At 45.5% G+C, this 26,790-nt stretch overlaps 1 protein-coding gene and 1 pseudogene across 1 annotated transcript in view; both read left to right on the top strand.

Moving 5' to 3' along the window:
* The window catches only part of LOC135904431 (uncharacterized), a 106,124-nt gene that overhangs the window by 5,898 nt on the left and 73,436 nt on the right, over window positions 1-26,790 (top strand). The window contains exon 3 of the mRNA XM_065435285.2: window positions 5,453-5,771. Within this exon, the coding sequence (XP_065291357.1) occupies window positions 5,453-5,771 (319 nt within the window). The remainder of the gene's footprint in view (window positions 1-5,452; window positions 5,772-26,790) is intronic.
* Window positions 8,578-10,665, top strand: LOC135903742 (uncharacterized; annotated as a pseudogene).

Raw genomic sequence — 26,790 nt, 5'->3', positions numbered from 1 at the left:
TTGTCAGATGCTTCACATGCATCCTCAGCACCCTAACACGTGTCATTCTTGGTACCGTTCAGTGTGCTGGATAAGCAGCATCCCTTAAAGCCAGTCTGGAAATTATCCAGACAAGCTTTACGGCAGGTGCGATGGAGGAACTCCATTAGCTCGGTACTTTTGCTAGCTTTGTTCGCGAATCTAGGTTCAGATTCTTTGGTCATGAATCTAGTTCGCTGGTTCATTTTGGGTAACATTTTTGAAAGAAATAAAAATAAAATAAAATTTGATATATATTGGAGTAAATAAGGTAGATCAAAAGGTTGCCACTGAATACTATTATTCTGAGAACTTTAAAGGAAGATATAGTTTTTACTGCAGCTTGTCTTTTGCTTAAACTTAGCAGCAAGGTTGCATTTGTTGGTCTGAGCTGTTCATTCAGTCACTCATTTCCTAGTTTGCCTGGAATAAAAGGAGAAACTGCCATCATAATTGCACCTTGTTATAGAAGAAGAGACAGGGACCAATTTTGCTGCATATTGGTGGCTAAAACTTCACACAAACCAGGCGAACAATGGTGCTGAATGTTTCATTAAAGAAATAGGGGCTATGAAATGCAGTACTGGTGCAATATATGAGGCAGAATGAAGCAGTGGTATGTGCTAAATGTTCACTTAATGTGTATATAAACACTTTGATCACTCTATGCGATGCATTTTGTTTAAATACAATGGCCCATTTGTGTCACCCACTGTCATGCCACTCTTAGGTTATAAACTACTGTGCCAACAAGGAAAGAAAAGAGGAAAGCCTTTGTGTGCCTATCGATGTGTTCACCATAAATGCTTGATGATAATATGTGTATTTCTTTTGGCGTAATTAATTGCCAGCTTCATGAGTGTTTAACTACTCATAGAAGATTTGAAGGGTTGTAGGTTGTTACACTGTTACAGTCCTACACTCTTACACTGTTACACTGTCACGTCCTAACAAAATGTGAACATTTACCGTGGTGCATGAACTGGTTGAATGTAAGCCAATACACTATATATAAATATGACCTCACGATACTTTTGAGTGCAGAAAGTGCAGCCAAATCAACAGAGCATGTAATTAATGTTGCTTATAGATATCATCATCAAATTCTTGTCCTCTTGATTATAAATGCCCCCTATGATCATGTTACATCAAAGGTGTCTTCAAAGTATCCGCAATATCATTGTGGCCCTTTACCGGTTCATTTGCATTCAGTGTTCATTTATATTTAATCAGTTCATTTTTTATAGTTTAAGTCTGTTAATATTTATAAAAACATTCTTGGAATCCATTTCCAGGCACATAGTGCAAACTCAGCTGCTAGGAATTGTTCCAATATGATGGAAAATTTTATAGAACTGTGTGTGAAATTAAGCTGCTACATTTCACTTCTTTGACTCCTACATGGTTGCAGTCTGCTACGGCTTCCATAATGGGTTCGTCACCATACCTCATCAGAAATTTTTGTTATGCACTATGCTTTGTAATAGGCTATCCAGGGATCATTCTGCCGCAATATGTTTTTAAAAGAGTTTAGTAGCAAACAAGATGTCATGCGAAGGGGTAAGCTACCTTACATGCGGCAGAGGCTGTTGCCTCGAACAGCACCTGGAAGTAGCATTCCTTTTGCTTCTACAATCAGTCAAGGGCCCACCTTGTTATTGCGATAGCACTTATGTGGTCGCTTGAGACACATACGTGCCACCGTGCTGTTCTGCTGTTGGTAGTGCAAGCATGGCTTGTGTGTGGAGGGTTAGGACTCCAGAGGCGTGTGCTGTGCATTTGACTCCAGAAGTGACAAAGCCTAGTGGATGCGCCACCTCGCTCCACTCTGCCAAAGCCAGGACAGTGTTCTGGGATCTAGTGCTGGCATGAGCATTGCGTTCACATACATTAGCATTCCTGCTGAACAGTGCATACACTGGTCTGAGCAGAACAGACAGTAAATATTGTGGCTGTTTGAACTTGTTGGTACAACATATTGGTGAATTGCAGTGCAGATATGCACAAGGACAGAAGAAACATGATAGGGAAATAAGAAAACAAGAAAGGTAAAAAAGAAAGATAAATGAAAAATAAAAATGAGAAAGGAAGATAAGAAAATGAGGAACGAGAAAATGACACTCGTCTACTGTCTTGTTTTTTCGGTCCTTGTGTGTGTCTGTGCTGCGGTTCACCAAGACAGTAATGTCAAGCTAAATCTATGTAAGCTTTTTTTTGTGTGTGTGTGGGGTGGGGGGGCACCGAGAGGTGCCCACAGTTTTTATCTGGTCTCATCTCATGCACAGTGGTGGTCCAACTACGCCATTTGTGCCATTTTGCTACAGTTCGACTTGCCTGCTCCTGGCTGCACTCACTCAAGTGCCATTTGCGCCAACTGCGCAAAAGTGCTAAATTTTCGCGTTTCCATTTGCAATTCAGTGTCTTCAGTGGGGTTATGCAACTACAGTCAACTACCGATTTTGGACGCCCGATTTTTTGGACATGCCCGATAATTCAGATGCCTTGGCGGCACGCCTCTGTATACCCCATAGATTCAATGTATAAGAACGTCGGAAATTTCGGACTCAAAAACCCGTCGCCGTCCGATTTTCCACACTTTTTGCCATGACCGCAGGTCCGAAAGGCCTTGATGGAAGCCACCACCGCCGCCATTTTGATTATTTCGCCGCCTCTAATAAGCGCTCTGCAAGAAAATGTACTGGCACCTGTAGCCACCACCGCCCTAGCTACTTCGACGTTCGCTACCAAAATTCTTGCTGCTTGGCGTGTTTTTCATTAAAACAATTCGCCGCCGTTAGCAACTACGTCGACTCCGGCGTTGTGATCCTCGCCAATTTCATCCAAGCTCGGAAAGCACGACGCGTTGTATAATGCCGGTTCCCATAAGTCAGCTTCGCCTCAACACAGAAGTGGTACGCGGTGCAGCATACCCAGTGTTGGAAGGGGCGACTGTCACTGGACACAGTAGGCATTCCTTAATTATACACACCTGCACCCGCCGTCTCCTGTCGCAGCACGAGCACCGATACGCCTCATAAGTGTATTGGCAGGCCTCCAGAGCTATTTCGGACGTGCCTGTGGCGATTTGAACCCTTGGGGCCAGTAAAACGCATGCATTCATTTTTCGGGTGTTTTTGCAGCCCCTAGGAAGGCCGAAAATTCGGACGTTGACTGTACTCAACTATGCGAATCGATTTGTGAACATTCAAATAATTAAGTTCGTGAATCGATTATTTACTGCTAATCTATGTTTCGTATGTTTGGTGAAATACTCGACTGAGGTCGATGCATTGCATGCAGCCTTACCAGGGCACTCAATTGTTTTCGGTACAAAAGAAAATTTAATTCTGTGGTTTTTACGTGGTGAAACTGCAATCTGATTATGAGGCATGGCTATCTTGGTACAAGGGTAGTATGAGTCATCAACTCCAATTGACACAATTGCTATACCTGATGCCCACAAAGGGAACGGCGATGTAAGCAGCCCTATGGGCGAAGATATAGGACTGATTAGGCCCCTGGAAGGCACACAGATCATGTTGCATACGTGTGTTCATGCACGTAGATTCATGCGTTTGCACATGTAGTTTGGAAGATTATGTCAGTCTACAAACTTCTATGCGCGATTGCAGTTGTTGCCGGCTTTGATGGTTGTCAAAAAAACATTTGCGTGATCTCAGAACCAATCGCTGGTTAGCCACTCATACAAACACATCATCAGCAAGCTTTTCATGATGGCTTGTGGAACTCTTGCTGGTCAAATTGGCCAACAGCCAGTTTTCGGCATGGCACATTGCTTTGGCTGCTAGGCCTAATCAGTAGTACTTCGAAAGGTCGGTTGGGTATTGGCAACAGAAGTTGCAGTTTTACGCCAAATCAGTTCGTATCTACTCGCAGAAGCCACATGACACATGGGAAGCCTACAAACCACCTCACAACGAAAGCGAGTGTAAGGGATGGTACAAACGTTGTTCTCCACTGCCATCACTATCGTATGGAGACATCTCATCTTGGTGCCGTTCATAGATGCTTAGTCTCTTGTCGAGCTTCTAGCATTGTTATTTGTCGTAATACACACTTTGTCTACAACGGTAAAGCATGTCAGAGCACATTTGTCGTTTGCAATGCACATGTCATTTGCCATCACTCTTTGTCTTGTTCCTGACAGTGCAAATTGCTATAGCACATTTTTAATTTTATGTCCATCTTGTGCCCAGGTATATATCTCTTACATTAGCCTACAAAACTTTATTTAATTGTCTACAAAATTAAGTTCCTTGCCTACACAAACAAAAATGTTTGCAACATACCGTGCGAGGCATACCGTCCGTGGGAAGTTAAGCTTAATTGGTTGTTGTTCAAACTGCAATCTGTGTCTTGCTTGCTTGTGTCTTGCTTGCTTGTGTCTTGCTTCCCTGTTGAGGAGCACTTACTGATTTCACACTAATAACAAGCTTCACCAAATGGCTACACATTACACCTGTACTACTGCTAGTGTTCCAAAAGACCAATTTTTCTGCTCCTAAACTGCTCAAGAACAACATCTTTCTTGCTCCAAAAGTTGCTCCAAATCTTAAGGTGGCTGGACCACCACTGCATGCACCATTGAGCCACAACGCCTCTGGCGGTACTCCCCATCACGCCTGTATTTTGAGACACGTTAAGTGCAACACTAGACCTTGTTATTCCTTTTAATGCTTTGTCTGCAGGCAAAACTTTGGAATTATTTATTGCCATGACTCTGCCTTCATGACTCTAGGTTCTCTGTGTGTTTGTTTTCACTCCTATACCATGGACGCCTCCTTTCTTTTCTTGCTTGGTGTATCTGCAGGGGTGGTCCTGCACACTTTGCATTTCACAGCAACCTCCTAGTTGTTCTTGCTGTTGCTTGATATTTGTGCACTACAGGTGGCATGTGTGCAATGTGGAAGTTTCACATGCATGATGTCATCTCTCTTGCAGCTGTAGTTACTTCTTTAAGAAGAGGGTGCAGTCTTTTCTATGAATTATCAGCTGTTTTCACAATGTATTATACTCACAGAATGAAACAAATCACTTTAAGGCTAGCTGCCTAATATGCAAACTTTTGTTTTTGCTGCCTCGAGTTTGTCTTACATCGGCGAAATTTTGGCTTTTACATGTACAGTTCCTACTCCCTTTAGCGACCAGGTGCATTGTGATGCGACACCGCACTTAAGTACTTTTAATTTTGCTTATTCAGTGTTATACTTCAAAATTTCTCTGTCAAGTTTCATCCTGTGAGTATAGCACATTGGGGTTATACTTTGCAGACACACTCATCACGGCTTGATCTATGCTATGCACTGCGATTTATTGTAATGGCCAAACCTGGTGAGGGACACATTAAGTATGAAGCACAGAAGCCACGATGTTGTTATATGTTATGTGACCTGTGATACATCATTCTTCGCAGGCAAAAATGGCTTGTTCCTCGACGCTTCGCTCTTGTTTGTCGTGGAAGATATCCACTGAGACCAGGCCGTACAGTCTGCATGAAATGCCTGAGAGCCATCCGCAGCAAGTACCCAGACATTGATGCCTTCTACAAGGAAGATGAAAAGGAAATCCAACTGAAATTAGCACAGTTAGCTGAATCAAAGCCAGAGGACACAAAGAGTGACCAACTGGACGTACACACGCAGTCTGATGGTGAGAACTCCTCTCAAAAGGACGACAGCAACACCAGAGACGGATGGAAATTGGACAGACTGGGGAGGAGGCGGCGGAACATTGTGAGTACTAAAGCAACCTTGTTTTTTATTTAGCTCTATTGATGTATTATTAACATGTTCACTACGGCATGGGTCATGAGTGGATCAAGGCACTTATTTCTCCTACATGGTGTTCCCACAGTGCGCAAGTGATGTCTTTATTAGAAATCCAAAGAGAGAAAATTGAGCTTCTGAATTGAGACATCTTTGCACCATCCCTCCGTAGCTTAAGAAAATTTCAAAGGAACACAGCTCCCTGGTGTCTACCAGGTGGTTCACAATGCACCAGGAGAATATAAGGAACCCATCGTTGGGTCATCATGCACAGAAATCAACTTGAAATATCATTGCCACAGTGAATATGTTAAGTTCTGAAGGTAACCTGGCAGACTTAAGAGGCATAAGGATGACGTAATATACATTGAGATTTAAGATTTGCTTGTCCATGCTGATTCATTATCATCCACCATATTTCTATCAATCATCCCTTTTTCCTTCTGATATAAACTCTGTGGGATTATAACTGTCTTGCATGAAAACCACTCAGAACATCAGCTGCAGTATGATTTAAGTGCCATGAGATATTTTAATTTGCTGTACTGCATCGAAGTTTGCTTCAAGGAACACTATATAAAAAAGTAAATTCGACGTTATTAATAAATTATACTAGACCGCCTCATCTGCAAGGTGCACAAACGTGCCATGGGATTGCTGATCAACACCATCACAGATAAATTTCTCGAACTGGGTTTACGCAATACCCTAGATGAGATAATAGAAGCGGACAACGTCTCACAGTAAGAGCATTTGGCAAAAAACAGAACCGGACGACACATCCTCGAGACGCTGGGCATCAGGTATCAACGCACCAGGTGCGAAAAGGTCGCGATATCCACACCGATTCGCGAGCGCATTGCCATTTCGCCATTGCCCACGAACATGCACCTGACGCATCACGTTGGTCGGCTCAACAGGCGCGTGCGAGACTTGCAAAAGAAATATGGCAGCAACAAAGAAACCATTTACGTAGATGCGGCCCGTTACGAGCGGCGACGGGGTTTCGTGATTGCAATCACGGACCACAGCAGAACCTGCGTAGCGACCGCAGCGACACGCACGGAAAAGACGGAGGCAGCCGAGGAAGCAGCGATAGCCCTCGTGGTAGCCACCGCGGACTCCGAGGGGATAACAAGCGACTCGCAGGCAGCATGCGCAACTACGCTAGTGGCCGGATCTCCCGGGAAGCGGCCCACATTCTCCAATTTCAACAGAGCAATATTTGCCGCAAAAACGACAGTTTCCTCGTATGGACCCTGCCCACACGAACCCTCCGCTCCCGGGAAACGAGTTGGCCCACGCCATGACTCGAGGACTTACGTGCCGAGCCCCAGTGCCCGCCGACAATCCTGACGTATCGCCCACTGCAAGAGCGATGCAGGAGCGGACGTGGGGGGATCGCTTGACCACTTTCAGAGACATCATGCAACACTACAGATTGAACAGATGTAAATACCCACCACCGCACGCCAAACTAAACAAGAAACAGGCGAAATTGCCTGGAGGCAATTGCAGACGCACACATATCCGAACCCGGCGATTTTTCATCTCTTCTACCCCGACATGTATTCGTCCGACGATTGTAAAGCGTGCGGAGCCAGAGCGATGCTGCAGCACATGCTGTGGGCATGCACCGGTAGCGAGCAGCAGGAGTCCCTGACGAATGGGGTAGAAATGGCAGTCTCGAACCGAGGGGCGTGTTGGGACGTGGCCCTGCTCAGCTACAACCTCGCTGATCAACAGTGGGACGTCCGGCACGCCGAGGAAGCCACCCGACTCCAAGGACTCGAGGCCGTCACCTAGGCTGGGGTGCTTATGGCCCCACCCCGCCCAAATCGCCGGACATTTACAATAAAGTTTTCACTCACTCATTCTGCAATGCCATAAAAGGCACTGAAATATGAGGCGAGGCTTGGTAAGCCAGAAAATGAAAAAGGTGGCAGCACCACCTTGAATTGTGTAATCGGAAAGTTCAGTGATCGTACAATCGGAAAGTTCAGCCAAAAATCGGTAGTCTCCTGGGCGAATCGGAAAGGTTGGCAGGTATGCGATACCAGTCACACAAACGAAAAACGTGGCCTACTCGCAGCATCGTGCGCGAAGAAACAAACAAATCAGCTGCTGGATGTCTTGTCATGGCTTACTAAGCTGAGACCGGAACTGCTGTAGCCACAAACCAGGCAGAAACAATGATGATGAGCGGGGATTTGCTGTAGCGCCACTTCGTGGGGCAGCAAGGTGGCTCCGTTCAAAACAAAAATAGCATTCAGCAATTCGAACCATGCACCGGTTAGAGTCGGTGCAGGGTGCTTTCGATTGAGTTGGCTCAAGGAGTGTCCGAAAAATCAGATGAGAGGTTGCAAGGTGTTCGAACTTTCAGTAGTTGTTATACATTATGGTCTATGGGGAGAAAGGCGGTGCAGCGAAGCAGACCGAATAATGGAGCATGTCCGAATTTTTGGAGTCCGAAAAATCAGTCAGCGACTGTATATGGTATTGGAATGTGTATTGCCCGTTAAAGAAATGCAGCCTGGTACTGTCACCCTAGGTGGGCAGAGAAATGTGACATTGTGCTTCTACCGACCACAACATCTAAACCTTCAGACGCCATAAAGGTCTTGTGCGTCTCAAAGCAAGTTGGCGTTCAGCAATGAATGCACCCCTCAACTCAGTTGTGCAAGAACAAGTGTCCTTAGCGGAGAAAGTCTGTTGGCATGATCTTGACTGGGTGAGGTAGGTAGGTCTTCACCGCCAGAATCAGGTGACGGCAATGAAAGCGGGCATCGTCATGATGAAAAATAGGAAAGAATTTATTCACTTCATTGGTATGTGGTTGTGACTCCATCCAAGTCGCGAGTAGTTCTGCCTAACATGGAGGCCAGGATGGCCTTAAGTCTTTCATTAGCACGCCTATTCAAATCGATCACTGGTGATCAATGCTTTAAATCATCGATTTCAACATGTGGCAGCCATTTCTTATCCACTTAAGGCTACCCAGTAGTTCATACAGGCACTGCACTTTCATAATCAGTTTTCCCGCTCTGGTGACATTGGGATTTTTGGCGGACCTTTTTGCAAACTAATTTGCGTAGGTTGTAGCAAAAAGGGACATGGCTGTCACCCTCTACCGCACTCAGGAAAAAAAGCATGCCGCTCACGATCACGTTGCACTAGCATCGAAATTCCACAATCAGATGACTCCCAGCAAGTCAAGAATTAAATTTTATCGCCAGCTTTGCCGTCAGACAGTGCTGAGCGGTGGTAGTTATTTGAAAATGATGCCAGCTGTTTACTGGTGAGCTTTGGTTTGAAGTCCGAGTCGTTTTATTGCACCAAAGGGTATTTCTGAGGGTCTGCCGCATGACAGCATGGACAACATTGAACATGGACATTGAGAGCCTGTCATTTTCAACCTGTTTCCGAGAGTTTCGGTTTCGCTTCTCTCGTGAAATTCCAGCAAGGGGCGCTGCCAGTGTTACTACAAAGATAGAATTTTATAGAATCTTTAAAAAATATCTATAAAAGTAAGAAGGTTCTTATAAAATGTGACAAAAGGTATCTGTACCTATAGACGTACAGCGGTGGGGCTTAGGCAAGGGTGCCCTTTGTCGCCTTTGTTGTTCAGGTTGTATCTACAAGGATTAGAGACCAAATTAGAGAGGAGTAGACTTGGCTTCAATGTTTCTTTTTTCAAGCAAAGACAATGGATTCAATAGTCATTACCAGGACGGATGTACGTGGATGACATTGTACTTATGGCAGGCAACAGGGAAGATTTGCAGGGATTGATGGACATTTTCAGTAAAGAGGGAAATAGGTGAGGTTTAAAGTTTAGTAACAAGAAATCAGCAGTCACAACTTTTTATGATAATCAGGACAGCGAGCATAGGATATAGGAGATTACGCTGGAGGTAGTGGATAAATGCAAGTATCTTGGCATGTGGATAAATAATGAGGCTGAGCACCTACCTATTGGAATATGAAAAATATGCAACGACTAAAGGTAGCAGGAATGCAGCCATTATGAAAAATAGGCACTGTGGAATTACAATAGGTACGAGGTGGTGAGAGGGATTTGGAAAGGGGTGATGGTCCCTAGTCTCACTTTTGGTAATGCGGTCCTGTGCATGAGATCAGCAGTTCGAGCAAGGGTGGAAATTAAGCAACGAGGGATAGGTAGGCTTGCTTTGGGCGCACGCGGAAACACAGCAAATCAGGGAGTGCAGGGTGACATGGGATGGACATCGTTCGAGGGCAAGGAAGCTAGCAGCAAGATAGAATTTGAGGAGTGATTGAGAGAAACGGCAGGAAGGCGGTGGGCAAGAAAAGTTTTGAGTTACTTGTACAAGAGGAATGTTGACATAAAATCAAGGAAGAGAACCAGAAAATTGTCATGCAAATAAATATTTGGACAACAGCAGGGAAGCATGCCAAGATACATCGGTTAAGAAAAAGGTTAAAGAATCAGAGGGGTCTGTGGAAAACAGGGATACAGATGAAATCAACACTGGGAACATACAGAACTTTCAAGCAGGAAATTGCAAAAGAAAATATCTAGGATAATTCTAGGGGAAGCTCATCATTGTTTGAAGCCAGTACAGGAGTGATGCGGACTAAGACGTATGGAATCAAGTACCAAGGGATAGACACGTTAAGCGGCGCATGTGGGGAGGAAGAGGAAACTGCTGAATACCTGATGCTTTTCTCTAAAGGGCTTCACCCTACAGTTCAAAGCAATGGCGCAGACTTTTTCAAAGCATTGGGGTTTAGGGACAGTGGAGGAAAAGTAGACTCTAAGCGGGTAAAGATAACCAAATGGAGGTTATCTCATTGGTGGCAAAAATCAAGGCAAGAATAATTTCACCCCCCACTTAGTACGGAATATATTGTTAGTCACAGCCTTATCTATCTATTAATCCATCCATCCCAGTTATCGAAAGTCGCTTCCATGGCATCGTCCCGCACGACTGTGTCGTGAGAAAAGCATTGCGCTTGAAACTATGCTGCACCCGCACTTGAATTTAGTGATGAGGACTCGAGTCATGATTCCGAAGATGACAGCAAAGCAGATTCAAGCTCTGACAGCCATGATGTTTTTAGTTGGCCTGGGTCATCCGCAGCTGTTCACCGGCGATTCGTTTATGGTCTTGAGCGGTCTCCTTCCCTGTGTACGCTTATCTGCCTATCATTTTGCATGACCTGAGAGCTCTACTGAATATCTCCGGGGTGCATACTTCACTTGGTCATGAGGTGCTGCCATAGGTAGCCAAGAAATTCCATTTATGCAAAGGCCGCCCATAGCACATCTTGGCCCAGCACTATGGAGCAGTGCAAGACAGTTTACAATGATGTGGGATTTCTTTCTACTCTTCTTCACTGCAGAGGTGATAAAGAAAATCTGCAAAAATGCAAACAGATATGCTTGGATGCATAATTCTGTACTGGCCTAGCTACGCTGAGAGCGATCGGTCCTGGAAAAAGGTGCATGACTCCAGACGAACTAGTGAAGTGCATTCCTTGGACATTTCATTGGACCATCCTCAGAAGAGGCTGAAAAGGCGGAACTGAAAAATGTGTTGCAAGGATCGCAAAGTTGAACAAAAACGACATGTTTTGTAGGAAAAGTGTGAAATGCACCTCATCATCATCAGCAGCAGCCTGGTTACGCCCACTGCAGGGCAAAGGCCTCTCCCATACTTCTCCAACTACCCCGAAATGCACCTATGTTTCACAAAACCCAGGAACTGCTTCACCGCATGGCATGAGCAATGAAGCGGTGTCTGATCTTAGTTTACGTTTTTGTATCTGAAGAACGGTGACATACTGAGCATTTATTTTTTCAGACACTGTTCTTGGGTTATTTATCTTTGAAATGTATATTCTGAATTTCCTTTGATATTAATGTTTTTGTAGATGTCATGTCTTTCATTGTGGTTTTTGTCAACTGGCAGCAAAAATGACGCTTTCTAGAATTTTTATGTGCTACCTAATATATATATATTGTCTTGAAGCTTATCTTTTTCAAAAGAGCATCTCATTATGTGCGATATGCTATGCTGGCACTGTGTGCTATTATTTGCTGTGGTAAATAATTTTTTTCTGAGACCTATAAAAAACAACCATTTCATTGCGGTAACGAAAGAGTTAAATTACCCCTAGCACACAGCCATTACAGTTGGTGGAGAGGTCCCCACCGAAAAGGTCATTTACTTCTCGTGGTCTTGTGGTAGTCTAACTCATCTTGTGGTTGTGCCCATGGCGGTGTCAATGCCTGTGTGTTCAGCGCAGTATTGTGTCTGCTTGTCAGGTTGAGGTTGACGACCTCCTCCCCTTTGTGTCCTCCCCTGTCCTCCCCTTTGTGTCTGCTTAGGGCCTGGCAGGGGCCATAGGGTGACGCTTTCTCAGGGATGAGGGCAATTACCTTGACATGGGAAAGCGAGATGGAATATTTACCACACTTGAGAAGTCGAATTCCAGGCCGATCATAACACCAAGTTCAAAAACGGAAAGATTCAAAGGCAGCTATTCACTTTAAAGCAGGAGAAAGAGTCAAATAAATAAATTCAGTTTACTAAAGGAATAATGCACTTAATGGCACGTATTTGCTGCAGTGAGGATATTTAGGTAGTGTGTTGTCTTGTGTAATTGTGTACAGAGCAGCATCGGTGCATCCATAGCACCAAAGCAGATGGCTGTACACTTATGCCGACATAATATATTGCTGCTGTTCTGTGTTGAGCCATGTTAGGCAATGACAGTTTCTTTCAATAAAAGTCTACGGGAAACTTCGAGAAAAACCAGTTATGCAGCGAAATGGCAATCTGGCCTTAATTTTTTCTTCCAGTGATCAGCCTAATATCTTGAAATGAAAGAAAATAGAGTTTTGAAACAACACTTTGTCAGTCTAAACTGATTTAGTGTTTGTCTCAAGTGTCCCTTTAAAACTTCCAATATTCAGGCGTCTGATACAGAAAGACGCTCCACTGACTTTGTACTTGGAATATGCTTGCACTGTTGCACTTATCTGAATTAGTTATGTGCAATGATTTTTGTCAGAAACAATGTTCAAATTGTTATTTTTCATAATGAATACTGATAGGATAGTTGGTGAGCCATGATATTAATGAAGCTGTGCACTTAAAACTAACACGTTCACACACACATAAAAAAAGACATACACAGGCACGTACGAAAGGACATGCACAACAGTGCCTGTGTATGTCCTTTTTCATGTGTGTGTGACCGTGTCAGTTTTAAGTGCACTGCTTCACCAATGTTGTTTTCACATGCAGAGCCACTTTCCTTTGTATAGCTTTCTTTTTGTGTGACATGCCTTGTTTTTTATAACAACTACACATGACATCAGAATCCTAGTTCTTGCAGCTTCAGCATCTTGTTCCAATTTACGAGCTCATTAAGGTTGCATCATGAGATGTGACAACTACACAAGTATTTTTTTCTGGATGATTAGGTTTGTGGAAAGGCCTGAATTGAGAAAAGTAATCCAAGAGGCTTCTACAAGTATACCAGATTTTTTTAAAGCACACAAGCTCCAAAGAAGCATCTGCATTGTATCGTTGATTTTTTTCCAATTCGGCACAGTTCTTTGGTGATAATTTGTAGCGTTTGGCATGATTTCTTTAGCAGGTTTAGATCTGTCAGTTGTGCTTGGATTCTTGCTATGTTTGTTTACATTCACTACTGTAGTTGCTCCATTGTCTCTTTCCTATGCCTGACCCAACCCTTGCATTAGTTCCATTTTGCCAGGCAATCAGAGATTTTCAACTCGAGATTTTGTGTTTTTATTTTATTTTCTTTCTGAACTTCCTGCTGTGCTTCATTGAGACCGTGCACATAGCCCCTACAAAGTGTACAATATTTTTCCATAGAAATTTCACATTCATCATCTGACCTGTTTCACGCAGCATGAGCATGCTGTAAGAATGGTGTTTGTAAATTTGTAAATGCTGACGGAGGTAAACTTTTCTCACCTTGGAGGTGGTTTCTGATAGTACTATACACTGTATTATGCACTGCACCCACTGTCTCGTAAGGTGGGGCTTCTTATGGCATTTGCAATCAGTCGAGGTCCTTGTGGTGCAATTGTTGTTAGTATAAAATTTCAGGCATGAAAATCTTAAGTTGGAGGTCTGTAACATAGGGCTTGGCGACTGCATCATCGGCGTCATCATCATCATCATCATTGACTTTTATTGAAGAAGAATGTGCTTAGAGGATTCACTTGGTATTTGCCTTCTCTCTTGTGCTATACATCACAGGCTTTAACCACTGTGTAAATGGTCTGGTCTAGTGCATGCTTATTATGCTGACTTTCGCCACAGTATATTCAACCACGCCCTGGCAGGTGTATCACCATGTTTTGTGTCCACTTTGAAACCCGTGTTTGTGTACCTTTTGCCTTTTTCTGTCCAGACTATTTTGCATTGTAAAGTCGCAAGACACAGCAGGTGTTTTGCATTGTAAAGTCGCGGTAGACACAGCAGGTTGATGCATTCAAGTATGTTGGAACTCTACTCTCAAGCAGCAACAGCCTTTAACCGAGGCTGGTTGGCTGCTGCTCCATTGTGGAGGTGTGCACAGATGACTTATGGAGAAATGCTTGCTTCAAGAAACACTGAATAGAAAAATAATGTGAGCTGTATTAGTAAATTAAGTTCAAAAAGAAAAGGAAGATACAATTACTGTGAGGGGTGAAGCTAGAAAAACAAAAAAAGGGTGGCGATGGCTTTCTTGAAGTTTCTGTAAAGGTCGCCATGATTTCTTCGTTTCATGGCCTCTTGTTAGGTGTAGTTAAATTTTTCTTACTGGTAACAGTGTATTTTACAGTGTATTTTAAAACAGCCAGAGACTTAACTTGAGAAGCTTCAGGAACAATTCCTGAGCCACAGTGGCCCAAATACAACAAAATGCTTTAAATTTATTATATCACATCGACGTACTGGCACTGGGGTATCCGAGTGGAAAAAAAAAAGTAACTTTGACATTCGACCTTCGTTTTTGCTTATAGCCTATTATTGTGTAATTAACAAAAATTTTGTTTTTGAAGGAACAATTTATCATTCTCTTTGTGATGCTTTACTGCCACTATGATATACCAATGTCTTACCATCATACAATAGGATAAGCAAACCTATTCTGCTAGGCCCTATAGCTGACCTATTCCATCACATCCTGTCCAGTTATGAGTGTTATGACTTATAACAAGGGGCTTGTGGCTTGCGTCTAAACTTCAGCTTAATATGAATGGCCATACTTCTTGACGCACGCTGTTGCGTAAGGTTGACTGAAAGCGCACAACCCGGTAAATATATGCTTCATCAAAACGCCAAGTTCTAGCAGTCTTCACTTCCATTTGCAAACGCGCTGCCTATTGAGATGTCGTGGTTGTCGCATGTCTGGCGGTAGCGTGGGCTGGCTCCATGCAGCAACGAGTCGACGTCGGCTTAGGGCAGTGGCAAGTTGATCATGACAAGCTGTGAACACACCGACAGTGGGTGGCACACTGAAGTTAGTTTGCTAGGCCAGAAGCAAGCCTCCTGCCAAATTGAGGCAGGATGGAGTGGCCGAACACCTTAGTGCCTTATTTGCTCTTTTAATTCGACGCCACATAGAGAGCGACGAGCACTCACACGCGCACGATTTCTCCGTCGGAGGGGCTGTTGGTGTTTGTTTGCGCATTGGCTGTGTGCTGGCATAGAAAACTGAATGGCTGCAGGAGTTCTTTTTTTTTTTTTGGAGCTAGGATCCCTAGAATATCAGAGCTGCCAGACGGCATGTCTGCTCTCCCCACTGCAGGAGCCACGTTCCACGAGCATGCTCTTCACTTTTGACCGGCTGCTGCAGGCAGTCGACCTGGTGCGCCGAAAGGGAAACCCGACGTGTGACAGCGTTGTCTCCTTTTTAGTTCTAATGCTTCAAATGTCGCTTTGTGTAGAGCCCACTCACGAGCTCATTATGCTTTTCATTGAGTGGCTGTGCTGCTGCTTAGATGGCCTCCTCTGGGTGTATAGTTTTATGAAAACGTATCGACACTGAAGTGTTTATGTTTTCCTCCGCAGTTAGCCACTTGCGCAAAATTTTTGCCGCCTATTCTATGTTGAAATGCAGTGCCATATGTCATGGCCTGGTAAGTGATGCTATGCTGTCTCAGTTGCCGCCGCAAGAGCCGCTGTTTGAGTCGCGCCGACCGCGTTGCACACAAGCTAGGCCAAATAGACGAGACAAACAGTGAGAGGTAGAGAGGTAGGTAGGTAGGTAGAGAGATAAGGTAGAAAGAGGAAGAGCACTTGTGGAGTGGATCTCTCGGAGCGTGAGGAGATTTAGGTCACACAAGTTTCCCTCGATGGCCAGGTGATACCTCTCACAACCCCTTTAGATTTATATATATCGGTCTATCAGATCCGGATGTGTACCATATTTTTGGACGCGTGTCACTGTGCCCAGTGACGCTCAAACCGAACAAACAGATTGACCCATGAAACATTGCTAGAAGTGAAATATTTCACCCGAAAAATTCGTCCCCCGCCCCCTTTTTTTTATTACTCTAGACGATATGCTGCTTATGTTAATTGGGTGAGAAAGGAACAAAATCTAAGAGCCTCGTGCCAAGGAAAGTTGACACGTCAACAAACAATGAGAGGACACACTTCAAGGCTAGCGCCGCTCTTGACCGCAGCTGACATACCGGAAGTGTCGCAGAGAGGCTGCTTGGAACGCGCGGTACGTAAACGTTCGCTATAGTGCCTAGAATATACTTTGAAAGAATGTTCCAAAAGTCAGGGGTACTCATAATTCTATGTTTTAAGCATGAAATGCTTTTAGCTCCTGTTGTCGGCGACCGACAACGGAAGCTTGAGCCAAAAGCCAGAGCCATTACCCGGGCACTCAGAACAAAACAAGATCATCCGGGCAACCAGTAAAGACTTAAGAAAATGCGGTCTCTGGCCCCCAACCCTTTTTACAGGACTGCATTACATATGCCAGTTACTGCACGAACAAGCTACAAAAAATATTGCTTCTGAGTTCTTTCTAATGCTTGTTCACAGTATCACTCAAGCTGTAACTTCTAGTACACTGAAGCGATGTTCAACAGGTAGATATATTGCACCATACACTTGATTGTCATCTTTTGGCGCAGAGACAGTGTTACCTATGCTCTTTTCAGCACCAGCGCTCTATAAGTTCCACGCTGCGAGTTTTGCGCCACTTCCTTCAAAAGATGATGCCACGCCGCGTGACCAGGCCGGCATAAGGTGCCTCAATGCCATGCTTCTCGACGGCGCGGGAGGCAGCTCTGACATCGAGGCACCCTAGGCCAGCAGCGTCTGATGAGCCACGAATGGGTTTGAGTAATCGTCGTAATTACTCCAAGCAATTTGCTTTACTGGTAGCTATTTCATGCTTACATCTACTCTTGATTACGGGAGAACCAGCATTTTTTTATTACTGGCTTTACTCAACAAAACAAACAAAAACTGCCGTTTTTTCTGATTTTGTTTTAGGTAAAGTGCTTCTTATCAAATTTATAAGTGTTCTTTCTGTGCCCATCTCCTCTGCAATTCTGTAAAGCCTTGAGGGTACAATGAATGAATGAATGAATGAATAACATAGACGTTGCAGGTGGCAGTGTCAGGACATAAAAATGGCAACAAATGGGTGAATGTATCCTATTTATGTATGATACTGCCGCAAACATCCGGCACGGGGCCACGGTTTCAATTGCATGCAGGTCGATGGATAAACCAAGATTCCACAAATATTATTTGGCCCCATCGGTGTTCCCGTGCTAATGTGGCTACATTATCAAAATCAAAGATGTCTCTTTTTGTCAATCAATGATCTACCAGTTCCATCTTTGCACATGTGGCATGCTTTGCTTTCGTAGCGTTCCTTATCTGTTCCTTAAGGCGAGTGAGACGTTGCCGCCCCGTCTCGCCGATGTAACTGGCATCACAGTCCGAGCAGTCAACCTTGTAGACGACGCCACATTGTTAGTCTGGATGCGTGCAGTCCTTTTGCTTTGGGAACATGTTTACCAGTATGCACATGGGTTTGAATGCAGTTCAAACACCCAAAGGCTGCATAGCTCAGCTTACTGCGTCTGACACACCGTGGACATATGGCATGCACACAAGCAAAGCCGGCCTTTCTGCAGTGCTCTCGTGGGGTGTTTACATGCGGTGTCGCATATCATTCACAAAGCGCTGAAGGTAACTTCGTTTATTCAAAAGAGCGGCAACATTAATTACTTGCTCCCTGAATGCCTGCGTTGATGACAGTGCAACGGGACAGGAGCGTACATACCACAGCATATTTGTGTTCTGTAGGATGGTACTAGTGAAAACTCAGCACACTCCCGCAATAGCAATTTTTGCGATATACAGCTGTCTCCACTAAACCGCCTTCGCTCCGACATACCAGCACATCTAGAAAGGCTAGGCTGCCACTATTTTCCATTTCGCACGTAAGTTGAATGGCATGATGGACAGCATTAAGCGCTTTGTGCATGGCATGCAGGTTTTTCTTTTCTACAATGAGAAAGGTATCATCCACATAGCAACAGTACGTTTTGACAGGGAAGGACGAATGTGTCATCATAGTCGTTTCTGTGTGTTATATTAAATGATCAACCACGATTCCAGAAACAGGACTGCCCATTGGGACGCCTTCTATATGGCGATATATGGTTCCAGCAAACTTGAAGTATGTTTGCTTCAAAAAGAGCCTTAGCAGAATCATGATTTTATTGATAGTCAGAGAAGTGCAGCTTTCTAACGTACAGTCATCCTGCAGGTGTTTCTCAGTGATACTGTACCCAGCGCTGTCGGCTAGTTCGTGAACAAGGACACGACAGCAGAAGACACCATAACATCCTGAACCCCAAGCTGCTGCTCACGTATCGCGGTTACAAATCCTTTAAAATTATTGACCGTGAGCGTGCTTTCTTGCACAAGTGGCTTCAAAATTTCAAACAGAAACTTTGACAAGTTGTATGTCGGCGATCCAACAAAAGAAACAATAGGGCGCAGGAGGCAGCCATCTTTGTGAACTTCTGGCAAACCATACGCTCTCAACCTCGCTCCGTCAGATGGAAAAAGGCGACAGTATAGCGCCTGGTCGATCCTTCCTTTCGTCGGCAGTTGGTCGACTGTCCGAGTAGTCGACCAACTGCCTTTCACAATTTGAAGTGCGGTCATACTGCATCTTCTGGAAGTGCAAATGATAATCATAAAGCACTTGCATTTTAGAGCGAAAGCTCTACTCCTCGAGGTACAACTCCCAAGGTCAATCTCGGCGCGAGTTTGACCTGTGAGGGTGCGAGGCCATGTCACGTGATCCGCTGCGAAGAGGCGTCGCAGCTGCGCTCGCTCTAGCCTCGCCGCTGTGTACCACGTGAGTAGGCGAGGGTTTAACAGCTGCTTCACCGGCGCTTGGTCGCTCAGTCTCGCCATGAAGGAAGCGCGCGCCGGTGCGAACACGTCAACTCGCCGCAGGCTGAGTCTGAACAATATAGTAACCCAAGTTCTAACTGCAAGCAAATACTTTACAGATCATAAATCAGTCTTTACCTAAGTCAAGCCCCAGCAAGAGAGTGATGAAGCCTTTGATGTGCAATAAAACATTCACAGAAGCAAAACAGTCCCTCACCATGCTTAACAGAGCTTTCGCTCGTATAACTAGGTTCAAGCCACGTAACTCCAGCCACGTTTTTCTGTCATAGTCCTTTCGGTTCTTTATTAGAATTTATCTACCCTTATCAGCTTCCAGGGCCACGAAAAATGCATCAGGTCATCAAGCGCACGGCGCAGCATTGCTTGACAAAAGGACACATGTTCGATTTTGATAATGTAGCTACGTTAGCACGGAACACCGATGGGGCCCAAGAAAATTTGCGGACTCTTGATTTATTCGTCGCAATCGATCTGCACGTAATTCAAACTGTGGCTCGCTGCCGTATATTTACGGCAGTATCAAACATAAATAGGACATACTTACGCGATACTTTTACTGTACAGGCGCTCACGCATAGGGCATGATGACGATTCGTCACGTCACGAAAGTAATTAGCTTGCGAGATTTCAACGTTATTGAAATTATGATTGCAGCGTTGATTGTTGGGCTAGCTGGTTATCCGTAGTTGAAGTAGTAACTTAGCGCGATAAAAAAAGCACAGAGACAAGAAAGGTCGACAAATACAAGCGCTACTCACAACTGTTTAATGGAAGGATAGACTCATACATATATATCCTCTTGTCACGCGTGCGCATACCTTTGCGCTTGTCTTTGTACACCTTTCTTGTCTCTGGTTTTTATCGCGCTATGTTACTACTAGAGTAATTTCAGCGATACGCGTTAGTCCTAGAGCTCTCGTGGAACAGCCCCACTGATATGTATGGCGCACCGTAATTGGGCGTCATCGAGAGTGATTCGCGTGAGAACTCATTCCGCTGTTGCTCAAGGGCGTTTCCCGACGACGCTGGTAGTTCGTATGCGAGCGGCATATGACCGGGCCCGCTCGGGTGCTTGCGGAGGTACTGCAACGAAGCCCCCTTCCCCCGTAGCGAATTTTAGCGCGTGCGAGAAAGGGCGCGCACAAGAGCCGCTCCGATGACCGGCGCAGAACAGGCACTGAGGATAGGATGCATGGCTTCCGAGAAAACGCGCCAGAACTGGGTCTAGGATACGGCGCGGTCGGGTGGCGCGATGGGCGAGATGCAATCTAGTATACACTCTAAGAACAGTTTACACCCTTTGGCTTGCCCCTTCTGCTACACAAAAATAATCGTCATCTGCCTTGATGCGTTTCCTTTCTTTATCGCTGCAAGCCCGGAACTTTCCAGCGACGAACGGCACGCGCGTTATCAGAAGGGGCACTCCAAAGGGTGTAAACTGTTCTAAGCTGATAACGCGCGTGCTGTTCGTTACTGGAAAGTGCTGGGCTCGCAGCGATAAAGAAAGGAAACGCATCAAGGCAGATGACGATTATTTTTGTGTGGCAGAAGGGGCAAGCCAAAGGGTGTAAACTGTTCTTAGAGTGTAGAAGGAGCGGTGCGTTATAACGCTGCAGTGTAGTGCAAATGCCTTCGCGTAGCGCTGTCGATCGGGTACGCCTTGGAACCATGTGCCATATTTTCGAATTTTGTAGTCCAGCCCTTCATGTGTAGTCAATGCCCGCCTTCCTCCCAGTTTCATCCGTCGTGAAAGAAAACGATGACGAAAAAGATATTTAATAGAAGTCTAGTGCTTTTACGTCTAATGGATAACATAAACTGAGGTTCAAAAGGGTAAAAATAAGGTCAAAATAGGATAAGATCAAAAGCATCCCCGTGCAGTTTCTGTCGCAACGTCATTGACACACTAAAAAAAAATTTGCACCCTTTGGGGTGTATATCTGCCGTACAACGATAATCGTCATCTGCCTTGATGCGTTTCCTTTATTGAAAAAGCCACGCCCGTTACTTTCCTGTCGGGAATGCTGTCATGCTGATAACGCGCATGTTACAATACCGGGCTCCCAGCGTTAAAGAAAGGAAACGCATCAGGGCAGATTATTATTGTTGTGTGGCAGATATACACCCCAAAGGGTGCAAACATATTTTTTAGATTGCAAAACATACGTTTCCCTGCTCAATGATACGCCCTTCTGAAGCGCTGTCATCGGTGTTGTGGGGTGTGGCGCTTGTTACGATCAAGACGGCCACGGGAGCCGCTGTTAGTGCAGATTTTGTGCGTCACCATTGCTGGTTTGGTTTCCTCGCGTTGATTACGGTGACGGCACGCCACAGAACTATGCTGATTCGCCTGTAGCGTGTAGCAGTGGGCCTATTGCTCTGTCTTTCGAGCCTGTTGCTCCGTCGAACATATTTTTCCAGCAGGCTTAACAGGCCGTTGTAGTTTATAAGTGCGCGCTCTGTCAAGCACTTCAAAAGCTTCTGGACTATTAGCCGCGAAATGCGCGAAGTTACAGAGTTCTAGAAAAGTAAAACAGCAGAAAGAGCGAATTTTTAAACACGCGGACATTCTTTGTGCATTTGTCATTTCAAAGGGAATTGCACCGTGCTAATCTTGTTCATTTGTACGAGGGCGAATCAGAAAATAGTTGCCCGTATTTTTTTTTTTTAATGTCACACGTCAATGGCGTACGAACAACGAAGTATGATTCCTTTTCTATAGAGCGAAGGATGAACGCTCATCGAAGTCCACAGGGTCCACAGGAAGGTGTCTCGCTTTGAGAAGTGTAGGTGGTGGTGTTGTGAGTTCGCAAAAGGACGACTTTCATGAAAATGGGCGTTCGGGCAGGCCGCGTGCGTCGCTGACTGTTCGACAGCATGGCACAGGGGCATCTCAGATTTAGTGCTGCGATGGGGCAAATGGGGGGGGTCTGAACCGGCGTGGGGACCATGTGAAAAATAGTGTAAGGTACGTAGAATAGTACGTATATTTGTGATGACCTGTATACACCTTATTATGGCTAATAAAAAATAGGGCCAAGGACTCTAATTCGCCCTCGTATTACGAGAATAGGCCTGAACAGATTATCACACACATTCTGTCTACACTAACTCCTTTGTTAGCCGTGGAAAAATTCCCTGTCTTGCTGCAGTTCGTATTTTGCTGATTTGCAAAATGGTAAACGCGTTTTCTTTAAAAAAAAAATTGATACGGCTAATTTCAATTGAGAGCATAACTTGTCGGCGTTACAATGATATGTATGGTGGACGTCTGAATTGCGGAACCGTATTGTCATGTTGTAGTGACCATGAACAGAAAACACAACCAAAACTAAGAACAAATCATTATTCGGCGAACTTGCGCCTAGAAAGGCAAGCAACATTCAGATCACAACTGTAATGGCGGGCGCGTTCGTCTGTCATCGAGTCCAAACTACTGTATCGAAACTCCTGGGTCAAGGTCGCTCGCTATTTATGCGTGTCTCACACCGTGGTCTCGCGGCGCAGATTCCAGAGTACTCGCTAGTGCTCGAGTACATTCGAGAATGTGCACAATTCGCATTACGCGAGCAATCTGATTAGACAAATCCATTTCGCTACAGAATCGGTGACGACGTTCAAAGAAATTTCGGATACAATAGGCGCGCCTTGTTCCGAGCGACAGTTTCATCACTAATAATCTGGTTAAAAAACATTCACCGAAGATTACGATGCTCCCTAATGCGAATTTTGAGCGCAGCTGCTCAGGTGTTAACAATTCGCGATATATTGTGGCAAATAATATGATTCTGAACGACAGGGTGCACTCGGCGGCGACGCTGAGCTTCTGCTCGGGCAGCACGTTTAGCAGCAGTGGAAGTCAAAGCATTTCCGGCGTTTCCACCGGTTGCGTCACTCATTGTTTAGAAAGCGTGAACACGTGAACGCGTGCCTAGCGCGGAGCGCATTCTCTTGCAAAGCGGCGCCGCTGCAGGCGAGGTAGCGCATGCGCAGTGAGTCCGAAGCCCACGCCAGCGCTTCGTTTCCCCACTGGTCGCCGCCGGCACTCAGCTTTCCTTACCATTTCGCCATACCCTCTTCCGCTTTCCGCCTCATGGTTTCGCTGCAACGTCCTCTACCCGTTTCTCCTCGCGCCTTCTTTTTCATCTCCCGCTACGGTTGCGCTCTGTTAGGGCCGATTTACGCTCAAATCGCCCATCGCCGCACGCTGCACCGCATGCAGGCGCTTCGTGAAAAACGGGCGGTCGTCGCGATCGGTCACAAAATTGCTTAGAAATGGCCTGCCGAGGTGGCAACGTGCAAGTTATTTCAGCCCGCTGCACGTGTTTCGATCCACCCGCGGTGGTGGCGCCCTTCAGAGAACGAGCGAGGACGGCAGCGTTAATCCACCATGCGCCTTGTTCGGAGGATCGGTGACGTCAGCAGGGCTGGCCAGGTTTGGCGGCAAGGGCAGCTTCCCTGACAAAAGGGTGCTTTGCGGTGCGTGGGTCACAGGATTCGTCACAGTCTGCTGACACACGGGGCGACTACAAGGCAAAGGCAGCTCTGGAATTTAGAGGCGCCGGCTGGGGTCGGGCGTGACCACCTGGCTACGGGGACGCAGGCCAAAAGACACCACGACGACTGCGCTACAAAGGTCGTCTGCCCGCGGAGGGGGCACTGAAACCTGTGTGTGCGTGTGTGTGTTTGTAAACCGTACCACAGAGAGGCGGCTGGTTTACGATGACGTCGAACCTTTTGCCTCACCTAGGGATCTAGGGAACACGAAGTGTTTAAAAACGGCTGTTGGTCGGCTGTTAAGGTGTGCTCGTCGTCGTGCTCTGTGCTCGTCAATGTACTCGTGAGCTGTGTGCTCGTTTGCTGTATGCTTCGTCTTGCGGGCTCCATTTGGGAGTCATGCTATACTGCGTAAATGTATCCCATGTTAAAATGTAAGTACTGTAAATAAATCCTGCTCGCCTAAGTCCCGACGAAGAGTCAAGGTCCTCCCTACGGCTAGGACCGTCAAATCCTACAGCTCCCTCTCATCTTTCGCTCTACTTGTTACACGTGACGCCGACGTTCGCCGCAGCAATGGGAGGGACGTATGCATACATCTGGCAATAGTGACGCATACAAGGTGCAAGTCATTATTCCTTTTTTCTTTTGTTAAGTCAGAAGTACTTGTGCGTCTCATTTTTACTTTTCGAATATGACACACAGATCTGACGAGCGAGAGCTCAAAAAAATTTGCTTATTGCTATTATAGGCGCCGTCAACCGCTCGTAACACACCCGATGGTGTGATCACCATGACCAACCGAAAAAGTGCAAATCAGATGGAATATTCCCAGGAATATTCCCAATAACAGCCGTTAGAGCGGTCAGTGGATCCGTTCGTGTTTACGACATCGACCGAAAGGCGGTGTTTCAGTCACCGTAGAAAAAAGGTTATGGCGTCGGTGCCTGCAAGGAGGCACCGATAGGCGCAACAAAGTGGATTAACCGCTTGGTGCGCCGACTCACTGTGCAGCAGCAGATTTCTATGGCTCTGCAGATTTTTATGGCCGGCATTTGCGTCGGCGCTTGGTTTCAGCTGCGCTCCACCGGTGTCTTCCAGTCACTTCTGTTCCACACGCCACTTCCGCTCGTCTGGAGCTTCCATCCCCTACGCTTTGCTTCTCGTCATCGCTTCTCTTTCGCTATCTACTCGCCGCTGTGGCACAGTGCTGTGGTGTTTTTCTGCCGAGCGCCAGGTCGCTGGTTGGATTTCCGGCCGCGGTGGCCTCATTTCGAAGGGGGCGTAATGCTAGAACGCCACTAAATAATCCCAGGTGGTCAAAGTTAATCTGGGGCCTTCATGGCCTGCGATGTGATTTCGTTTTCTTTTACTCTCTCCAACCTGACATTAGCTTTCCAGCGAACACCCACTGCGCATTACCTCCTGGTTTGGTTGACCAGATGTATTCGGGGTAGCATGCGGACCAACAAGCAAAGCAAGCCTTGATGGGCGGTGGCAACGTTTATTCGAAAATAACCGGAAACAAGCAGAATATTTCACGTATCGTTTTTATTTCAAAACCCGAATTGTGTTTCAATCAAAAGAAATAGTTCATATACATTAAAATGTCATGTCAATTTGGAAGGAGGCCGAGCTTAACAAGTTACGACGTTAGGATGGACAGTTTGGCGTGTTGGTTAAGCATGATCTGAAGTGAAGGCGCTAAAATGACGGTGGATGAAGAAGGAACACACACACTTCTTCGTCCACCGTCGTTTTAGCGCCTTCACTTCAGATCATGTTTAACAAGTTATTTCGTTTTAAACAAAGTAAGAAAAAAAAGCTGTCACAAATTGCACACCATTATTGATTACAACTTTATACATTGGGCAATGAGAGATAGAGAGAGAACATTTGGGTTTGTAGTTTACATATTTGCGGTGAGATTAAGTCCATGACACCGGGATTGCGAAATAACTCGAAATAATGCAGGAATATGCACCAGATTGCACAATGAAAACGCAATAACTTAGAGAGTGAACAACAAGCTCATAAAGAACTTAACTAGCGATTCGGCAAAAGCAACAAGCCGGAAACTGCTTATATTATGCGAAACCAGTCACTTAGCTCCTGGGTGTCTATCCGGGCTTGCGTTCTCGATCAGTCACTTTCTGGCATACTTTAATTTTTGTGTGAATTTGATGGTGTGACGGAATCTCGTTTGGTCGGGATTTAACATGGTGAAACAAAACGAAGCACCGACCACAAAACATTAAAAAAAGTTAACGTTTCGGCTCCCCCCACGGGAGCCTTCTTCACAAATGAGACTAAACGCTATAAAACGGTCGCTTAAGTATGCCGTATGACGTTTCCGAGACACCTCGTGCAAGCAGGAGACAAATTTCCATCGTTTCGATGAAAAGTGTCCGTCGTGGTTTGTATATAGAGTGACTCTACATAAAGACGCATGTTTCGGTTCTTTTCATTGGCAGTCACACGTACCTGATCCCAGTTGATAGAATGCCCTACCCGCCGCGGTTGCTTAATGCCTACGGTGTTGGGCTGCTAAGCGCGAGGTCGCGGAATCGTATCCCGGCCACGGCGGCCGCATTTCGATGGGGACGAAATGCGAAAACACCCGTGTACTTAGATTTAGGTGCACCTTAATAACCCCAGGTGGTCCAAATTTCCGAAGTCCCCCAGTACGGCGTGCTTCATAATCAGATCGTGGTTTTGGCTCGTAGAACTGTATAATTTCATTTTTTTTTTTGGAATGGCCTGGCGAAACACAATGTTTAGAAAGTGCGCCCGAAAACACGTGTTACTTGAGGTCGTTTTAATGCTGCTTCCCGCTTTTTCAGCGACGTGTACGAACAGGGGAGGTATTCTGTAGGAGTCCACTTAGTGCACTGTCCATTTCGGCCGCTGCTGTTTGGCTGGGGCCGCTCGTCTCCTCCTCGCTCGTACAGCTGCATCCAATCAGCAACAGCCAAAATGGACAGTCCACTAGGTGGACTCTTTATGCGTTGCCT

The sequence above is a fragment of the Dermacentor albipictus genome, chromosome 1 (genome assembly GCF_038994185.2).
Source record: "Dermacentor albipictus isolate Rhodes 1998 colony chromosome 1, USDA_Dalb.pri_finalv2, whole genome shotgun sequence".
Taxonomy (NCBI): domain Eukaryota; kingdom Metazoa; phylum Arthropoda; class Arachnida; order Ixodida; family Ixodidae; genus Dermacentor; species Dermacentor albipictus.
This window is presented reverse-complemented; position numbering and strand designations above follow the sequence as displayed.